Source organism: Balaenoptera acutorostrata, chromosome 6 (genome assembly GCF_949987535.1).
Source record: "Balaenoptera acutorostrata chromosome 6, mBalAcu1.1, whole genome shotgun sequence".
Classification (NCBI taxonomy): Eukaryota; Metazoa; Chordata; class Mammalia; order Artiodactyla; family Balaenopteridae; genus Balaenoptera; species Balaenoptera acutorostrata.
Genome location: NC_080069.1, coordinates 58,208,090 through 58,228,666, shown reverse-complemented (window position 1 = coordinate 58,228,666; position 20,577 = coordinate 58,208,090). Strand labels below are relative to the sequence as shown.

Below are 20,577 nucleotides of genomic sequence, written 5' to 3'. Positions count from 1 at the left end.
TGTTGATAGTGTGTACCCTTGATATGATATGATGGCTTCTGTGATCTTCCGCCCCAAAATTCATAACCCCAGTCTAATCATGATGAAAACATAGACAAATTCCAGTGGAGGGCCATCCTATCAAAACAATATACCTAAATAGTACTCCACAACACTGTCAGTGTCATCAAAAATAAGAAAAGTCTGAGAAACTGTCCCAGCCAAGAGTTGCTGACATGACAACTAAATGTAGTGTGGTATCATGGATGGGATCCGGGAAAAGAAAAGAAGATTAGGTAAAAACTATGGAAAGTTGAATAAACTAGGGACTTCAGTTAAAAATAGTGTATGAAAATTGGTTCACTAATTTTAACAAATGTACCATATTAATTTTAGTTGTTAGTAATAGGGGAAACTGGGTGGGTGGGGTTGGGAGGTGTAGGAGAAGTCTCTATAGTATCTGCTCAGTTTTTCTGTAAATGTAAAGCTGTTATAAAAAATAAAGCTAGTAATAAAAAAAAAGTTAAAGGTCAGAATTAAAATGGTTTTCCTTTTCTCTTTAAAGTATGGGAACTATATCCCAAACTTATCGTTAGTGAATTCTGAGAGATGATATGATAGAGGCTTTCATTTATATTTCCCCTATCTGTACTGAAATTTTTATACTGAACTTTTTTTCCCTTTTATTTGCAGAAAAAATTACATTTTAAAAACTGTTTAGTGACATGTTCATTGTAAAAAAAATCAAGGAAATTCAGATATGTATGAAGAAAATTCACATATAATACCTCCATTCAGAAATAATGCTGTAAATTCAGGGTTTGGTGAAATTTATGTCTATACAGTATGCTGTATTCTTCTGTAACCTATGCTTCCTCACTTAACAGTTTATCATGGATATCTTTCTGTATCAACCCTCAGTATGATTAGAACAAAGTCCAAGGCTTGGTACATTATTATGTTCTTTGATTCATGTTTCAAAATTTCCTTAGGAAATTTGTAGCAGTTTATACTCCCACCACCATGTTCTCAAGATACAAGAGTCATAAGCTGAGTCTGGCCAATATTTTAAAATTAGATTTCTCTTAGAAATTTGAATTCCTCCATTCTTTTGAAAAATCAGTCGATCTGGCAGTAGTGGGCCACATTCCTCTGTGAAAACAACTGGCTGGAGCTGAATAGCTACTACCACAAGTACCCTCCTTATTCCCTCAAAATGAGGGTGACTGCGATTTGATGTTTCATTTTACTTATACTTTTTTTTTTTTTTTAAGTTATACAATTTTTATTTATTTATTTATGGCTGTGTTGGGTCTTTGTTGCGATTTGATGTTTCATTTTACTTATACTTTTTTTTTTTTTTAAGTTATACAATTTTTATTTATTTATTTATGGCTGTGTTGGGTCTTTGTTTCTGTGCGAGGGCTTTCTCCAGTTGCGGCAAGTGGGGGCCACTCTTCATCGCGGTGCGCGGGCCTTTCATTATTGCGGCCTCTCTTGTTGCGGAGCACAGGCTCCAGATGCGCAGGCTCAGTAATTGTGGCTCACGGGCCTAGTTGCTCCGCGGCATGTGGGATCCTCCCAGACCAGGGCTCGAACCCGTGTCCCCTGCATTGGCAGGCAGATTCTCAACCACTGCGCCACCAGGGAAGCCCTTACTTATACTTTTAAAAGTGGTTATATTAAGAGAAATGTGAAATACTTCATGTGCATGTATCTCTAGCAAAAGTGATAAAAGACGAGAGACAGAGAGAGAAAGAAGACTCCATTTTTGAAAAACTGGGAGTGTGCATAAGTTTCCTTGTGGAAGTAAAGTATATATGTATATGTTCAATATGTATACAAAGTGTCTCTGTCGAATGAATTTTAAAGCTATAATTTAAATATAACTCATTTTACTTATTTATTTACATTATGGCTCCTATTTGAGCTGGAGTTAATCACTACTTTAATAGTATTTTAATTTTGAAGTTCCGTTATTGTTTACTGACGAATTTTAAAGGAATTCTGCCTAAATAAGAAATCTTTTATTATTATAGTAGCAATGTCCACTGTTGGAGGCTTTTTAATATCTTCATAAATATTTTAATGATTTAGAATTGCAGCTTCTTGACCAAATATTCATGTTTTAACATTCTTACCTGTTGCATTATAACCCAATGATGACTTGGAAAACTCATTTATTAAAGAGTACAGGATTGCTTATTGGATGTATCAATAAGCTAAAATTATGTTTTTCCTGTTTTTTTCTAAATTTTTGTTTGATTTTGAACAATTTATTTAAAATTTCTTTGGTAAATGATGTGATATTAATATATTCTTTGTAATTTTATTTAACAAAACCAGAACAAGAATAGGTAGCCTTTGTAAATTGTTCAGATTGGCAGCCCAAAGGAAAAATTTATAAGCATCATAAATCTGTTTACAAAAGAGGAGGAAAGAATAAATAAAAGCCATACAATGGTTAAAGGAGGAGAAAAGAATAGGTCAAACTCCTTTAGAGTTTGGAAGAAAAGTGCTTAAGGTATTTTAATTTGATGTTCAATGCAAGCTAATAGAGTCAGTATTTAATATTGTAAGTGTGGTAACAGTACAATATAAATAACATTATTAGGAAAATATTCAGTGTTGTGATAGAATAAGATTGGGAAACAAATCAGGTGACTTATATATGAGGAAAGTGTAATAGTATGATGATAGTATAATGTAATAGTATGGTGATAGTATAATAAGATGATCCTTCTCTTTATAAAAATTACAGTTTAGAATTAGTAAAAATTTGCCTATCCCCTAAAAAAAGAAAAAAGTAGTCAAAACCAGTAAAAGGGTAATATTTCTCATTGTTAGTTCAGAAAAGTTAAACATACATATTTTTGTTATAATCCTTAGGAATATCATTTAGGAAGGATGGGGCTCTCCACATTTTATATGAAACTATTTTCAGGGCTACTGGATCCATGTTGATAATATTAGAATCATAAGATCTGACTTTTCTTTCCTGGAAATCAACAAAAACTTGGTTTCACTTATGATCTAGTGTTTTTGTTTTTTGTAAATGGAGTGGTTAATTTGAAATAGTATATATGCATGGATTTTAATGGTCTCAAGTATATTCAGTTAAGATGGTGGTACAATTTTGTTGAATGCTAGTTTTCATGAATAGGTTTCTTACAAACTTAATTTTCCTGTGATTTCTATTGTTAAAATGTGGTGCTTACCATTAACAGTTTATCTGGCATGGGAATAAATTTCAAAGGAGAATACTGTGAACTCTGCTGACTTTAAAAAGTATCAGAGTTCTTTGAGTTATTACTAAATTATAATACATTAAAAGCTAATTAGACCTATAGTGCTGTTGGTTTCCTTTTCTCAGGTTTATATTCAGTGGTATTGCATTGAGCATTTACTGAGGAAATACCTGTATGTATAATCATTAATTTGAAACAATTTTATAGATGAGTTGTGTATATCATGCACAACTTTAAATTTTTTCCCCAGAAAATCTGTATGACAGTATTACTTATGAAAATGTTTACACAGACTCTTGGTTATTTTATTGAAAATGCCGTTCTATAAGGATGATAGAAGCTTAGCTAATGCAGGTTTACAGTTTATTTTTGAAATGAAATGTTCTTTCTTGGAATACTTATGATTTATATAATGTAGTAACATATATAAATATTTGCATGAATGTGTAAATAATGTAAGATACAAACATACTTTTTAAAATAGGTTTCTCAACAGCCATCTTTATCGAGCTTAGAAACCTTAATGGTCTCACAGAAGTCTGAAATTGAGTATTTACAGGAGAAACTGAAAATAGCAAATGAAAAACTATCAGAGAACAGATATACCAACAAGGGTTCCTCAGAGAAGAGCATCTTGACAAGTACTGAAAGGAAACATAAGGTAGGGACATTTGTCATTTTGTGAATTTGTCAGCATGAGGCTGGCAAGGCAAGTGATGAAGTTAAAAAACAAACAGCAGCATTTACTTCTCTGCTTATATTTCTGGAAGCTTTTAAAAAATATTCTGTGTCAAATGTTTTATAAAATCATGGTTGGGAGTAGCAAGTTTTCCCTTTTTGATCTGAATAATATATTCCTTATTTAATTAATTAAATATATTAGTAATGATATACCTCTTTTGCAGTAAATTAACATTCTTATATTAAGTTTTGATAAGTATCCCTCATCTATCTAATCTATAGATAAATTAAGTAGAAATTTTAGTGTGGTATTAGTCCTTAATTCAATTTTCTAATTTTAATTAGAAGAAAAATATATCTTAATGTTTCTATTTCATTCAGATATGATATTTAAAATACTGCCCATTTGGAATATAAACTATAAAATGGAATTTAACATTAATATGTGCAGTTACATATTTTCACATTTAAAGGTGTAACAGTGGAGAATAATAAGCAAATTTTTTGTAGCATGATTCTTATTTATTAATGTCTCAGCTTTTCCTTTTTGTAGTATTTATTGCATATTCTTATTATAGTGCAAAAGATTCTATGAACATTAATTAATATAAACATTTCAGAATATCACATTGTAAATATATTATTTCTATATAAATTGAATTAAGCTTTTCCTAAAAGTAAGGAGTTTTAGAGGTATATTTCTCACACTTGTTACTTCAGCAGTAGAAAATATTTTTAAAAGTAGAAAATCATGTTTTCAAGATAATTGTTTCCAATTCTTTTCATTTTTTCCTATGAGTAGGACAAATGTCTTAATAAAGGAAGTATTTAAAATGAGACCTATGTTTCTGTGACATTCTTATTTACTCCCTCTAATATTATTAGTAATTTCCAGAAGAACTAGCTTTGTTTATGTATGTATGTATGTATTTAAACATAACTGCATTATATGTTTCTTGCCATTTTGGAGTAGTTTCACAGCATTGAGCTTTATTTAAATGAAAGAAAATATTCCTAAAATTGAGAGACCTTATAGGGCCTAATTTGGTTGTGTGCTGTATTGTTGAGCTTTAAAAATGTACTGCTTTGATGTTTCATTGCTTTTAACAAAAGTCAAGAAAATGAGAGTGATATTTTGAAAGAATTTTCTTTCTTTTTCATAAGGACATGCAGTAAGTATGAACAATATGTTGCCCAGCTTAATAGTTGCTTTCACATATTCCTTCTCCAGATTGGTATATGAAGCTGTACATAATATAAACACACATTCTTGTCTCTAGTTAGCCACATTATAGTTAATGACCATATGGTCATTATGGTATAAGATCTACTGTCTGTTGTATTTATATTCCTCAAGCATATTGTTCCTTCAACTTCACAGTGTGTTAAACTATTTCAAAGGGAAAAAAATCCTTTCCCTCTTGTTTCTGGTTGTCCTATCAAGTGTAACCTTGGACCCTTATAGAGCAATTAGACCAGCCTCTATCCCCTCCTTTGTAATGAGGTTTCTTGCATTTCTGAGTCTATAACCCTTTAGTCTTCCCTAATGGGACATCATTATTCTGAAAGAAACAATGTAAATGTAAATGAATATTCTCATTAACGAGTCACAGAGAAACCTTTAGCGGTAGCACTGTGGTAATTCTGCTTGTTATTTCTCTGGTATTCCATGCAAGATTTTTTTTTTTATAATTCATTATTAGTATTCAAAATTACTTGTTCTTTAATTTTGCATGTCTTTCATAATCCAGTGTTCCAACTAGTTCAACCATGTCCTTGTTTTATTCTCGAGGAACCACCTGTGAAACGCTCAAGGTCTTTGTCCCCAAAGAGCTCTTTCTTAGACTCAGAGGAGCTAAAGAAGCTGAGAAATGCTGAAAGAAAGATTGAAAACTTAGAGAAGGCACTACAGCTAAAGGTGAACATTAAATCCTTTCTTTAATAATAACCTTGCATAGGTAAGGATATACCAAAGTAAACATTCATTTCACAAATTACTGCTTATCATTTATCTTTCCTGAATTTAATTACTTTTTAAAAAAATGTATAAATTGGTTAGTCTAGTTCTTAAGATTTCTGAGGATCGTAAAGTAATAAAAAATTTTGCTACTTTAAAAACTAAATGTTTATTCACTACTTTAAAATTATTAGGGAATATTTTGACTCTGTATTGGGAATAAATTTCTTATAGTTTCTCAGAGACCAAAAAATACAACTACAGCAAATGGAAAGAGAAATTTCCTGTGGTTCTTTATATATGATAAACATACACAAAGAAACGTGAGTTAATAACTATGCTAACCTAGTTCAGGCCACTTAAAATTGTCCTTTACAGAAAAATTATATAGTCAAAGTGGCACATAAATGTGTTATTTTTTCCATTTCAACTGAATTTGTCTCAGAATGCATGACATTTGAATCTGTGTTCTACCAATCTTTAAGAAGCATATGCATTTATTGTTCTGTCTTTAAGAGTATATACTTTCCAACTCATACTTTGTGAATTATCTTTCTCAGAAGAAGTTGGTTGTGTGTATTGAACCAATTTTATGTGACTGTATTGAGGGCTTTAATTTTTTCTGTGAATTTAATATGGCTAAACTTGTCATTCTTCATTCACAACTACCGGAAGGCCAACACTATTTGAGATTTAGCCATTTAACTGACTCTCAAATAGTTTTATAATATTCTGTGACAAGCCCAATTTACAGATGATTAGAATCCAAATATTTAAAACTTAGATTCTTTGTCATACAGATTATTCTTAGGAGGAAAATGTCTTGTACTCTAGAGCAAAATATAGTTTAGAGATATAGTTAACTGTAAGCTACAATTAGAAGTTTTTTTCTGCCATTTCACTAAACATTGTTTTAATTTATATTTAGTCAGATTTAAACTATTAGTTCTAAACAAAGGAAAATTATCATCTATTGTTTCTCCCAAAAATAAAATGATCACATGACCTCAGCTTGCTAACATTTAGCCTACTTGAAATTTATACACCTGTAGTTATTTGCTCATTCATTTGTTTACTCATTTGTAACTTATTGGCCAATGCAATTAGCCAAGTATTGTGCTAGTCACTTGTATAACAGGAGGAAAAAAATGATGCTGAGTGAGTAGTTAGAATCTAGTGTATTGGTGTAAACGTGTAGGTACAAACAGGATATTATGGGCATGTTTAGGACACCATCATCCTTCTTTTGCATAGTTCTTGAAATTTACATACCAAGGCTTCTACTTCTGTCTTCTATTAATCTGGGTTCTCTGGAGAAATAGAAACAATAAGATACAATCCTTTAGTCTTCCCTAATGAGATATCATTATTCTGAAATACATATATGTGTGTGTGTATGTGTGTGTGTGTATATATATATATGTATATATAGAGAGAGAGAGAGAGAGAGAGAGAGAGATTGATTGATTTACTCTAAGGAGAATTGGCTTATATGATCACATGATTATGGAGTCTGAGATGTCCAAGATCTGTAGTTGTCAAGTTGGAGATCCAGGAGAGCTAATGGTATAGTTCCAGCCTGAGTCCAAAGGCCTGAGAACCAGGAGAGCTAATGATGTAAGTTCCAGTCCCAGTCTGAGTCTGAAAGCAGGAGACCAGTGTCCCAGCTCAAAGACAGTCAGGCAGAAAGAATTCTTTCTTACTCAGCCTTTTATTCTTTTCAGGCCTTCAGTGGATTGGATGAAGCCCATCAGATTGGGGAGGGCAATCTGCTTTATTTAGTGTATTGATTCAAATGTTAATTTCACACAGAAACACCCTCACAGATACACCCAGGAACAGCGATTAACCAAATACCTGGGCAGTCAAGTTAACATAAAAAATTAACCATCACATATCCCATTCAGTAGTAGAGCATCTCCACTCATTTGCCCCCAAAAGTCTGTGAGTCTTTTTTAGTTCCTTGTTTTTGGCAGGAAGGAGTAGAGCAATTCAGACATTTTTAGATTTATTCTCTAACACCTTTTAAATTTCTTGTTTCAGAGAGTCTCAGAAACATTATACTAATTTATTTCCTCATTCCTTTTTTCTAACAATGGCTCTCTTGGATGAGGCCTCAAGTTTATTTTTAGAGTAAAATTATTTTTCACACAATTTCTTTTTCATTTATATTTTTTCTGTATTCTTTCAAGTTAATTGATGATAATTGTGAATTTCAAATGATTGTTTTCTTTCACAGATTTGCAAGATAGGGGAAAAAATGGGAGCAAATTTTTTTCTTTGCATTTTATCATTTGGTAGGAAAGGATTTCTTATTTTAAAGGAGCAAAATAGCTGAATGTAAAAGGCACTATAATCAAGAGCATTTAACAAAAGGAATGGGTAAACAAAACATGTATATTAAAGCAACTCCAAGGAGAGTAGTTGGGCCCAGGGCACTTTTTAATTTACAACCTGACTTTAGTAAATGTAACTCATATTTAGTGAAGACAGAAGACCTGTTTCTATCTTCTCCATTATTAGGCTATAGTATTAATGCTATTGCTATTACTCAAGCACATGTGAGTATAAGGTAAGATAGGAATTAGTGGTGTGTTTGTGTTAGTTTCCTAGGGCTGCTCTGACAAACTACCGTAAACTGACTAGCTTTAAAAGAACGGAAATGTATTGTCTCAAAGTTCTGGATGCTAGAAAAGTCCAAAATCAAGGTGTCAACAGGGTTAGTTCCTTCTGAAGTCTGTGTGGGAAAATCTGTTCCATTCCTCTCTCCTAGCTACTGGTAGTCTCAGGTGTTCCCTGGCTCATAGATGGCCTTCTCCTTGTGTCTTCACATTACCTTCCCTCTATTCAAGCCTCTCTCTGTGTCTAAATTTCTCCTTTTTATGAAGACCAATCATATTGGATTAGGACCCACCCTATCTCATTTTTTTTTTTTTTTTTTTTTTATTTTTTTATTTTTGGCTGTGCTGGGTCTTCGGTTCGTGCGAGGGCTTTCTCTAGTTGCGGCAAGTGGGGGCCACTCTTCATCGCGGTGCGGGGACCGCTCTTCATCGCGGTGCGCGGGCCTTTCACTATCGCGGCCCCTCCCGTTGCGGGGCACAGGCTCCAGACGCGCAGGCTCAGCAGCTGTGGCTCACGGGCCCAGCTGCTCCGTGGCATGTGGGATCTTCCCAGACCAGGGCTCGAACCCGTGTCTCCTGCATTAGCAGGCAGATTCTCAACCACTGCGCCACCAGGGAAGCCCTCACCCTATCTCATTTTAACTTGTTTATCTCTATAAAGATCCTGTCTCCAAACAAAATCATATTCTGAGATAGTGGGGGTTAGGACTCCAACATATCTTTTGGGGAGAGATTCATTTCAACACATAACAGTGTCTTATGGTTTTTAAAATACATTGGGATCATGGAGCTCCTTTTGAAGACCATTCCCCACTAATACACGCTGAATTTTTGTCATGGTCTTTCCCATGTTGGTATTCTTTTGAATACTGCTCTTCAAGAAGCTAATGGGAACATGGCAGACAAAATGTTCCTTGCTTAAATATGTGAGCAATGGATTAACATCTTTCTATTTTTGTGATCCTTTAACATACCAATGTGCATTGTGAATCTATAGGAAGGTAGAGATACATTATTTATCAGATTTACTTGATTATACCTATTAATATTTCCCAAAAGACTGTTGCTCCATGGAAGGTACTGTTGGAAACACTAAACTAAAGACAAAAGACATGATCGTGGCATGGTAGGTAGCTTTAGGGTCCCAAGTTGATCACCAAGGTGGATTGAAGGGAGGGAGGGAGGGACAAAGAAATTTCAGGAGCCTATGGTACATATGTATATAAATTTTGATAAATTGACATGCTGTTCATGCATATTATTCTAATACTATATATTATAATAATATATAATTGTATAAACATTAACATATTGTCTTACTAAGCTCTCTTCTGTGGCTAGTTGTACCTGTTTTCAAGATGGGCAACCAATGTTGTAATTGTAGAGTCTATAGTAATAGAAGAGTTGAAAGCTCTTATTATAAAAATCCCACCCAATTCCAAATCCTGAATTCATGGGTGTAGTGAATTATAAAATTTAATATGGAAACCAGTGCATCAGAGCTTTATGAAATTCTTACTATCCTTGCAATTACTAGTGCCATGAATCTCTGCTTTACTGACTTTCATGCATTTGGCAACTTAATTCTTTTAGTACTTTTCTGTGCCATTTAATAACATTAATATGTCCTTTGAATATAGTTTATATGTCTTTTATTTTTTAATGCTCTAATATTCATGAAGTTTATACATTCTGCTGAAATTAAACATCCATGGAATCCTTGGTATTCTATAAATGTTTTTTTCTTAAGAAACCTTGCTATCATACTCTGAAGATTGAGCCACTGTTTTATTAATAGTGTTCATGTTCTTAGTTTGCTTTATGCCTGTCAAGAAGCCTTTGAGCAAACTAGATGATTCGATCAAGAATCATTTCTATTCTTATCAACTCAGAAGTAGAATTACAAACATCATTGAGGAAAGTCAGTTGATACAACTTTACTATTTTCTAATATTTTAGTCATTGAGACTTGTTTGTACACAGAAGTTAGAGCCTCTAGTTTAGCTAGTTTAATTGCAAAATACATAGAAGTTACTCTGTAAATATTTTATTGAATGATCTAATAAATGGACCTAATTCCGTGACTGCCCATGGGATATTTTTGGCTTGCTGACTCTAGAACTCAGGCTCAGTAGTTGTGGCACACGGGCTTAGTTGCTCCGCGGCATGTGGGATCTTCCCGGACCAGGGATCGAACCCGTGTCTCCTGCATTGGCAGGCAGATTCGTAACCACTGTGCCACCAGGGAAGTCCACAAATAGCTTCATTTTGAAGATGGAGAAATTGAGACACATTGAATTTAAGCAGCTACGTCAAGGTAAAATTTAGTACGTTTGAGCAGCAGGAGTTGAACTCTTATCAGCACTTAACACCCTGCATATAATAGGTTCTTAATATATGGTTCTCCAGTTGAAACAAACAAAACTGAATTCTGTATCCTGAATTTTTAACCATAGTATTAAACCATGCTACTTTTTAGCAGTAATTATGCAGTGGCTGTGATTTATATCTTCTAAAACTCTTTAGAATAACATTTATTCTAGTTTCCCTGTCAGTGATGCCATTTTCATACTTTTTCATCAAGCACTTCCATTTCCATATGGCATACATACCACTCGGTACACACAGGGCTCAAATACGTCCTAATAACTACTTAAGAGAATTATTGAAGTTATCCTACTAGATATATATTCAAAGTATAATGGCAACATATAAATACTGTTGAGACAGGTAGAATTGCAGTAAAATAATGCAGACTCTATAAGGTATTAGCTCACTGTTGGGATGAGAGACAGATAGTCAATGAAACAGTACATTTGGCTTCTAAATGATAAGGGCATCACTGTTAATACTTGGGAAGAGGACAGAGTAAAAAGCTCACTTTTGCTTTGAGCCTCTATTGGGCAAGCACAGTGCCAGGGGCTTTACCTATATGTTAGTTTATTTAGTTTAGTTGTCATAATATAGATTTCTGTGTTCTTTTCCATATTCTATAGTAAAAGAAATTGAATTAATTTAAATAGTGTTCTTAAGATTATGCAGCTACCAGGAGAAAACTCCAAGATTGGAATGCAGATCTTTCTGGCTGCTGTGTGCCTACTCCTCTCACCTCACTATTAGAGGGTACCGGTTACCTGCACTGAATAAGTATACAAGTTCTTTCGTACAGAAAATAAAAAAGAGTTTAAAAAACAAATTTTGAAATTATCAAGGGTAAAAAAACTCAACACGTTACCTATTTTCCTTTGAGAAACACAGTTCATAAGTAATATATATACATCCCCTGAGGACTGAAAATTTGGCCTTTATAAGTTCATTTTGTGGTTATGTCAAAAAATGAAGATTTATGCATGTGATTTATTTAAAACATTTAGAAGTCATTGACTATAATTGTTTACCCTAGTAATGTTCGGACTGTCCATTCCATGACCTCTTCAAGAGTACTAAGCCCAGCTTTCACATTTTAGTTCTTTATGTTTCAACCCCAAATATTAAACTATGCCACTTCTAACATAGGTCTAAACTGATTTTCTTCCTCCTGTGTAATCTTTGTGCATTATAACAAACTAATTATGAATCTATGGGTTAAAGAACTGGTCTTACTATGATTAGTGTCCTTACACTAATTATATGTGCACTTACAACTAACAAAATAGTGACGCTTTATGTGTGGACAAATCCTGGAAAAGAAAAAAAAATTTAAATATGTAAGATTGGTTCATAAATACGTGTATATATACTAATTATCAAAAGGGAAAGGAATGAAACTAATTTGATGCCACAATTTTGAGATTACTTAAGTGATTTTTAAAAATGCCATGAGTGTTTCAAATGTATCAAGCAAACCTGTTCTGTGACTTCAGGAATTCTTTTTCTTCTGCTTAAATAAGTATTACAAATTAATTCATATTTACATGCTATTTTCTTTCACATTTCATACTTAGATTGGTAGCCTTTTATTTGTAACATTATACTAATACTTTCTTCAGACTTGTATACTTGCTTTTTTGTGTTCTACAGAGCCAAGAAAATGATGAGCTAAGAGATGTCCATGAAAAACACAAGGAAAGGCTACAGATGTTACAGACCAACTACAGAGCAGTAAAAGAGCAATTAAAACAGTGGGAAGAAGGCAGTGGCATGTGAGTTACATAGCTCATAAAGCCATTTCCCTAAATATTAAATGGAACGGAGTAGCATCGTATAGGTGCTTTAATGGCTTTTGTTTGATTTTAAAGAAATTATTTGGTAGTCAGATCTTTATTGAGGATTTTAAAATAGAGAATATAATAAATGAAAATAGAAATATCTTAGCAATAACTATAGATTTTCCTATCATTTGCAGAAATCATTAGCATAGGTGATTATGAATTATTGTATATATTTTTAATATCTATAGAGTAATTTAACAAAAGTATATAACAAAGCAAAAACAGTTCACATCCATATGATTGAAAAACTACTTTAAATAAATAAAATACTGGTGTTACAATATATATAACTCAAAAAGTATTTAAGTTTTATTTGAAAGACGTGAGAAATAGGAAATTCACATATATAGTTAACTATCTTAAAACTACTTTAATTAAATAAAATACTGGTGTTACAATATATATAACTCAAAAAGTATTTAAGTTTTATTTGAAAGACATGAGAAATAGGAAATTCACATATATAGTTAACTATCTTAAAACTACTTCAACCTAATATGCAATTTGAAAATCTTTACTATCCATCAGTTTGTTCTGCAGCTTATCTGAATGAATTGGCAGTCTCAGTTCAATTGCTGTGAACAGGTGTTCAGATCTTGGTTAGTCGTAAATGGCTCCCCTGTTAACAGTATCAACAGAGGGCAAAGGACTGAATGAGTACAGAAAATCTACTACCCTCTCATCTTTTCAGATGGATCCTTTAGGGCAATGTTGATGATACACATTGGTCTGTTCTACAGAGAAATAGTTTCTAAATTAGCCAGTACTGCACTTTTACAAAAGAAAAATGAAGAGTTTGTTTTATGTACAGAAAATGAAAGCATAAAGGGCATTTGGCATGTTTTACAGGTAATTGTCACATCTAATTTTTCCTTTGAAGAACAGAAAGTGTTTCATATTGCTTTTCAGTAAAGCAATGATAAATCTATTTGTCCTGGATTTAGCCTCTGCTTACCTAACTTTTTAGTAGTCACTAGAAGTGTGAAGACTACTTGCTAACTATCTGATATTCTGATATTCACTGATAACTGCTTGTTTTAAGATAGAGCACATAAACCACATTCAGATTGGTTGACAGCAAATTCTAGATGTGTTGATTGCTTATAGTCCTTTTTTGAAACTGTGACATTTCTGCAATGTATGTTTTATTACTAGTAGAATGAATGAGAGAAATAGACCTGAGAATATCACGTGTCTGCTTAAATGTTTGCTTTCCATAGCAGCAGTTTAGCTTTTTAGGAAATCATGATATAGGATTTTAATTTCTACATACTTAGGTTTTAGGAAATTCATTGCATAGTGAACTTGATTTAGAAATTTGGTCAATAGATATTTTTAAATTTTAGGGAATGTATAAATGAATTTTTATTACACTTTGAACACGTTAAGTAAGAAAGCAATTTCATTTTTAAAATAGGATGGAAATCAGGAAAATAAAGAGAGCAGATCCCCAAAAACTTCGACAAGAAGATTCTGACGCTGTATGGAATGAACTGGCCTATTTCAAAAGGGAGAACCAGGAGCTAATGATTCAAAAGTGAGTTTCTTTTTTTAACAATGTCTACTTAGATAAACATTTGAGAGAAATTCTTTGTGTCTGAAAGGCCATGAGAGAAATTCCTTATAAAACTTGGAAAATGAAATAATCTGGTTTGCCTGTAAAAGTGAGAAAAAAGATTAGCTTTTAAAATATATATATGTATAATGCAATAACAAGTTGCACATTTGCTAGCTCTAGCTGAAACTGTATAATATGATCTAGGGATTGTGTTAATTAATGTGGCTCTCATCTGTTGGAGGTGTCGCTCTTCATTAGTCTGTATTTTAGACACTGCCGTGCTTCATTTTTGGAATGAGGTGGAGAGGGGATAACCTAGCCAGGCATCCTTGTTTGATCTCCTAGATACATACGCAATGCAGAATGCCTGAGCTCTCTTGGTTCCCTGCCCTGTCCTGCTAATCCCAGCTGAGCTCATTATGGTGTAGCCTTGCTGCTACTCTTGGAGCTAGAGCTGTCCAAGCTAATTACTGGTAGCAGCAGAACTGCCTGTTAAAGGTCTGGTATGGATCTGCTAACATGGTCCTTGGCGGTGACCTGCAAAAGACACGAGGGAATTGCTTTCTTTCTTGCTGTGTACTGCCTGTCCTTTGGGCTTAATGCTGATCCCTCCACATAGGTCTTTTAGCTGCCTAAGTATAAAACTTGATGAAGGATACTCATATTTTAGAAAACATACAGTTTGCTTCTTTGATCTTATAATTCACAAGCTATTATATTCAGCTTGGCAAAGAAAGGACACTTTTTTTTTTTTTTTTTAACAAAAAGGAGTTAGACCAACACAATTAGCCTCTTGCTACTTAACTATTTCTTCATTTAGAGTTAAATTTTTTACACTCAGACCATGTAATTTTTTTGAAGGCTGGATGTCTTTTAGATTACTGGAATTTAGTATCATGTGGCATAATGTAATTAAATATTATTGAATTTTCATAGCTGTAAATTAGAATCTTATTTTACATACTATATAATAACACATGTAGCTTTAGATTGCCACGTTTTCCATTCAATGATAAACTTTTGAAGAAATGATCGTATCAGTATACATTTAAATGTTTACTTCCAATTACCTCAAAGTATACTACGTTCTATTAGTATTAAATGTTTGATGCTGATAATAAAGTTTATTATCTTGAAAATTTTTGTAGATTTTATAGATTTGTCCCAGATATATTCCCTGATAATTTTTGATAGCTTTGTTGAGATATAATTCACAAGCCATGTAATTCACCATATAAAGTGAACAAGTTAGTGGTTTTTAGAATATTCGAAGAGTTGTGCACCCATCATCACAATAAATTTTAGAACAATTTCATTACCTACTCCCCCAAAAAAGCCCCACACAGTTTACCTGTTACCTCCATTAATTCTTCCACTGCTCTCCACCCCTTAGCTAACCACTAATCTGCTTTCTGTGTGTATAGATTTACCTATTCTGGACATTTCATATAAATGGAGTTATATAATATGTGGTTCTTTGTGACTAGCTTCTTTCACTTAACATAATATTTTCATAGGGTTTATCTGTGATGTAGCATGTATTTGTACTTTCTCTGATAATCTTTAGTGATCTTTTTGTCTCCAAATACAAAAGTTAATTTTGGACAAAATAGGTGTGAAACCTAATTAACTAGTTGCAAGATCTAATCTATTCAAAAAAAATTCAAGCAGAGGTTAGTTGTAAGTGTTGTTTATTTGAGGTTTATTTTGCTCATTAATGAAATAGAACTAAAGAAAAAATGGTAAAGCCTTTTTAAGAAAGTTCGGGAACTGTTAGAACCCTGGTCTGTTCACCCAGCAGTATGCGTATGTTACAAGTAGCTCTGTAAATTAGATGCTAAGAGTCATTAAAAGTGTGGATTTTTCCCCCCTGAAGTTCATTTAAATTTATTAATGTGATAGCCATTTGCAAAATATTTATTTTTCAGATCAGTTTTAATTTATTAAATAATAGTGAAGTTTGAGGTGATAACCTTGAAGAGTGCTAAATAATTGATATAAACTTTAAGTCATATAATGTTTTGGGGGGTGGGTTATTTTGTGAAACATTTATTCAGTTAAGAAATGTATTTGAGTTACTGCTGTGTGACAGGCATTCTGCTAGGTGAATGTAATGAGAACATCAGACAAACTTCCTCTCAGGGAGTTTTCTTGGGAACGTTCTAATGAAATATAATGTTAAAAATTAAACTAGAAATATCATGATGAAACAATAAGAAAGGAAACATGGAAGCATGTCTTTTTATTCATTGAAGTTTGTTTACTGATGACAGAATTTTTTTGTTTTTTTAAAATTTACATATAGTACATTTTAGCATACAGTTTTTTGAGTTGTGGCACATACAGTGTTATAGATATATTACATATATCTATAACATGCATAATAGATTCAAGTAACTATTTCCACAGTCAGGATACAAACTAGTTCCATCATCTCAAAAAATTTCCTTGTCCTACCCGCTTGTAGTCACATCCTCCCACCATCCCTAACACCTGGCAACCACTGATTTGTTCTTCCTCCCTATAGCTTTGCCTTTTTTCAGAACGTTATATGCATGGAATCATATAAGCTGTAACTTTTTGAGACTGGCTTCTTTCACTCAGCATAATGCGTTTGAGATTCATTCATGTTGGTTCGTCCAGTTCGTTCCTTTTTCTGCTAGATGGTATTCCATTGTATAGATGTACCACAGTTTGTTTGTCTGTCTCCTGAAGAATTTTTGGGTCTTTTCTAGTTTTTTGCAACTATGTATAGTTTTTTGGTATACATAGATTTTTGGTTTTTTTTTTTTTTTTTTTTTGGCTGTGCCGTGCGTCCCATGGGATCCTAGTTCCCCGATCAGAGATTGAACCCGCGGCCCCTGTGTTGGAAGCAGGGAGTCTTAACCACTGGACCGCCAGGGAAGTCCTATACATAGATTTTTGTGTGAACATAACTTTTTAATTCTTTAAGGTAGATACCCAGGAGTAGAACTGCTGTGTGTATGGTCAACGTATGTATAACTCTGTAAGAAACTGTCAAACTGTTGTCCAGAGTGGCTATACCATTCTTACTCCTACCAGGAATTCATATGAGCCAGTTGTTCCACATTCTTTTCAGCACTTGGTGTTGCCATTTTTTTTAAGACCATTCCCATAAGTGTCTACTGGTATTCCATTGTAATATTAATTTGCATTTCCCTAATGGCTAATGGTAATGATCTTTTCATGTGCTTATTTGCTGTCTTTATATCATCTTTTACGAGTGTCTCTTCAACTCTTTAGCTCATTTTTAGAAGATTGATTGGTTATTAAACTAATTAAACAATACTTGTTCTTTATATATTCTGTATGTAAGAACTTAATCAAATATATGAACAATGTCTTTTGCATGACAAAATTTTAATTTTGATAAAGTCCAACTTACCAATTTTTTTCTTTTATGGATAATGGCTTTGATGTCATATCTAATAACTATTTTTCTGACCTGACGTCACAAGTATTTAACCTATGTTTTCTTCTAAAAAGTTTTATATTTAGCTCTATGATCCATTTTTAGCTAATTTTTGTATAAGGTGTGGGTTATAGGTTAAAGTTCATTTTTTACAAAGATATATGCCCAGTTGTATTAACATCATTTTTGAAAAGACTATTCCTTCTCCAATAAAGCGCCTTTGTAACTGTCAAATATCAGCTGACTATATTTCTGCAGGTCTATTTCAAGACTCTTTATTTTATTCCATTAATATGAATTCCTAAACTTTTGTGAACCCCATACTGTCTTGATTTCTGTAGCTCTCTAATAAGTCTTGAACTCAGTGTGAGTCAAATAACTTTATTGTTTTTCAAATTGTTTTGGCTTTTCTCATCGCTTTGCTTTTCCATAAAAGTTTTACCTATAAAAATAGGTTTAAAAATAGCTATAACTACCAAAATCTTGTGGGAATTTTGACTGGAATTGTGCTAAATCTATAGATTAATTTGGAGAGAATTGACATATTAACCATGTTGAGTCCTCTATTCTACGAATACTTAATTTGTTGAGATTTTCTTTTATCAGTGTTTTGTAGTTTTAGCATGCAGATTCTGTATGTCTAATACTGTTGTTAGATTTGTACAAAAGTATTTATTTTTTGGAGCTATTATAAATGATATTATAAACTTTAGTTTTGGTTTCTACTTGTACATTGCTAGTGTATAGAAATAATTTACACTTTTACATGCTGACATTATATCTTGCATTGTTGATATGTTACAGCTAAGTCTACTATGTTATTATTTATATTTTGTTTGTTTCCTCTGTTTCTCTTGTCCTCGCTTCCTATGTGTTACTTGAACATTTTTTTAGAATTGGTTTTTATTTATAAGGTTTTGGAGTATATCTCTTTGAATAAGTTTTTTTTTTTAGTGTTTGCTCTCAGTATTTTACACACATAACTTATTATAGTTTATTGGTGTCAACATTTTACCACTTCAGGAATGTAGCAACCTTACTTCTATCTGTGTGCTTTTACCCTCCTCCCTTTATAATATGTTGTCTTAACTCTTGTCTCTAAATACATAGAGAAACCTATTAGTTGATGTTACAATTTTTGCTTCAGCTGTCAAATATTATTTTAAAACTTCAAAAGAAGGGTAGCCTATTATATATTTTTTCTTTTCCCAAATTTTCTTCTTTTATCATTTTCTTTCTGTTTGAAGAGCTTCTCTTTAGACCTTCTTTTAAGGTAGGCAGCAAATTCTCTAAGTTTTCCTTTATCTAAAATGTTTTCACTTCACCTTCATTCGTAAAGGATATTTTCACTGGATAGAGAATTCTAGGTTGGCAGTTTTTTTTCTTTGGCACTTGAAGGATATACCACTTCTTTCTGGCCTCCATGGTTTCTGATGATAAATACACTGTTATTTGAATCATTGCTCCCTTAAAAGTAATACATCATTCCCTCTAACTGCTTTCAAAAATTTTTCCTTTGTCTTTACTTTTTAAAAGTTTGATTATAACATGTCTTGGCATGAATTTCTTTGGGTTTACTCTTCTGGGAATTCTCTAAGTTCCTTGAATCTCTAGGTATGTGCCTTTTGTCAAATTTGGGATATTTTGGTCATTATTTTTTCAAATACTTTTTTCAGCCCCACATTCTATTTCTTCTACTCTGGGACTCAATTGACATAAATGTTAGATCTTTTAGTATTGTCCTACAGGTCCCTGAGGCTTTGTTCATTTTATTTTTCAGACTATTTTATCTCTGTTTTTCAAATTGGGTAATTTTTATTGTTCTGTCTTCAAGTTCACTGATTCTTTCCTCTTTTGTCTATCATCTCTGCTATTTAGCCCATGCAGTGAAGTTTTTTTGTTTTTTTGTTTTGTTTTGTTTTGGTTATTGTGATTCTTAATTCTAAAATTTCCACTTGATTCTTCTTTATATCTCTTATTTATTTGCTGAGACTTCCTGTTTTTTTCAAGATCATTCATAACCGTTCATTGGAGCATTTTAATCATAGCTACTCTAAAATCCTTATCAAGTAATTCTGACTTGTGTGTTACCTGGGTGGTATCATTTCTTAGTTATGGTTTCTCAATCAAGTTGAGATTTTCTTTGTTCTTGGTACGATAAGCGATTTTCAGTAGTCTCTTGGAAATTGGAGTATTATGTTTTGAGACTCTGGATCTTATTTAAATCTTTTACTTAGCAGACCTCTGATGACATCATGCCTGAGGGAGAGAGAGGGTCACATTGTTACTGCCTGGAAGGGGTGGGAGTCTTAGCTCCTAACTTGACCCCTGCTAACATTACATTGAAGGGGGTGTGAAGGGGTGTCTCATTACCACTTGATGGGCATGGGAGTCCAGGCTTCTCACTTGGCCTTCAGTGTTAGAGACAGCAAGGCTGTTTTTTTGTTTTTCTCCCTCTAGTGGTATATGGCTAGAGTAGGGGCGGTTATTGTCAATAAAATTTCTGTCCTGTTAATTTGTCGCTTTCCTGGTTCTTTGGCTTGAGAGAGCAGACTTTCCTTGAGACATTTTGTTTGTGTCTGTTGGCATTTCTGGGTCATGCGTTTCTCCAGTACTTAGTTTCAGATATTTATGAGCAAAGAAGAAAGCCAGGGAACTTATCACTGTGAGTTGTTTTTCTAGTGCTGTTCCTCTACTCCTAAGGTCCCTATCCTGTTCTTCTTCTTTTCTTTGCGTTTCAGAGTCTTCTTGTATTTGTTTTATGTACAGATCTTTCTCAGCTATTGATGACGTTCTGTCCCAATAAACCCATAATAAGTTTAAAATATCATAAGTTAAAAACACATTTAATATACCTAACCTACCTGACATCATATCTTAGCCTAGCTT

At 33.0% G+C, this 20,577-nt stretch overlaps 1 protein-coding gene across 5 annotated transcripts in view; it reads left to right on the top strand.

Annotated features, from left to right (window-relative positions):
- CNTLN (centlein) overlaps nucleotides 1–20,577 on the top strand; it is a 341,438-nt gene that overhangs the window by 187,815 nt on the left and 133,046 nt on the right. For 4 of the 5 annotated variants that reach the window (XM_007176785.2, XM_057548126.1, XM_057548125.1 and 1 more), the window contains 4 exons: nucleotides 3,712–3,888; nucleotides 5,701–5,826; nucleotides 12,507–12,628; nucleotides 14,115–14,234. In XM_007176785.2, coding sequence (XP_007176847.2) covers nucleotides 3,712–3,888; nucleotides 5,701–5,826; nucleotides 12,507–12,628; nucleotides 14,115–14,234 — 545 coding nt within the window. The remainder of the gene's footprint in view (nucleotides 1–3,711; nucleotides 3,889–5,700; nucleotides 5,827–12,506; nucleotides 12,629–14,114; nucleotides 14,235–20,577) is intronic. The other variant, XM_057548127.1, reaches the window with a different exon arrangement.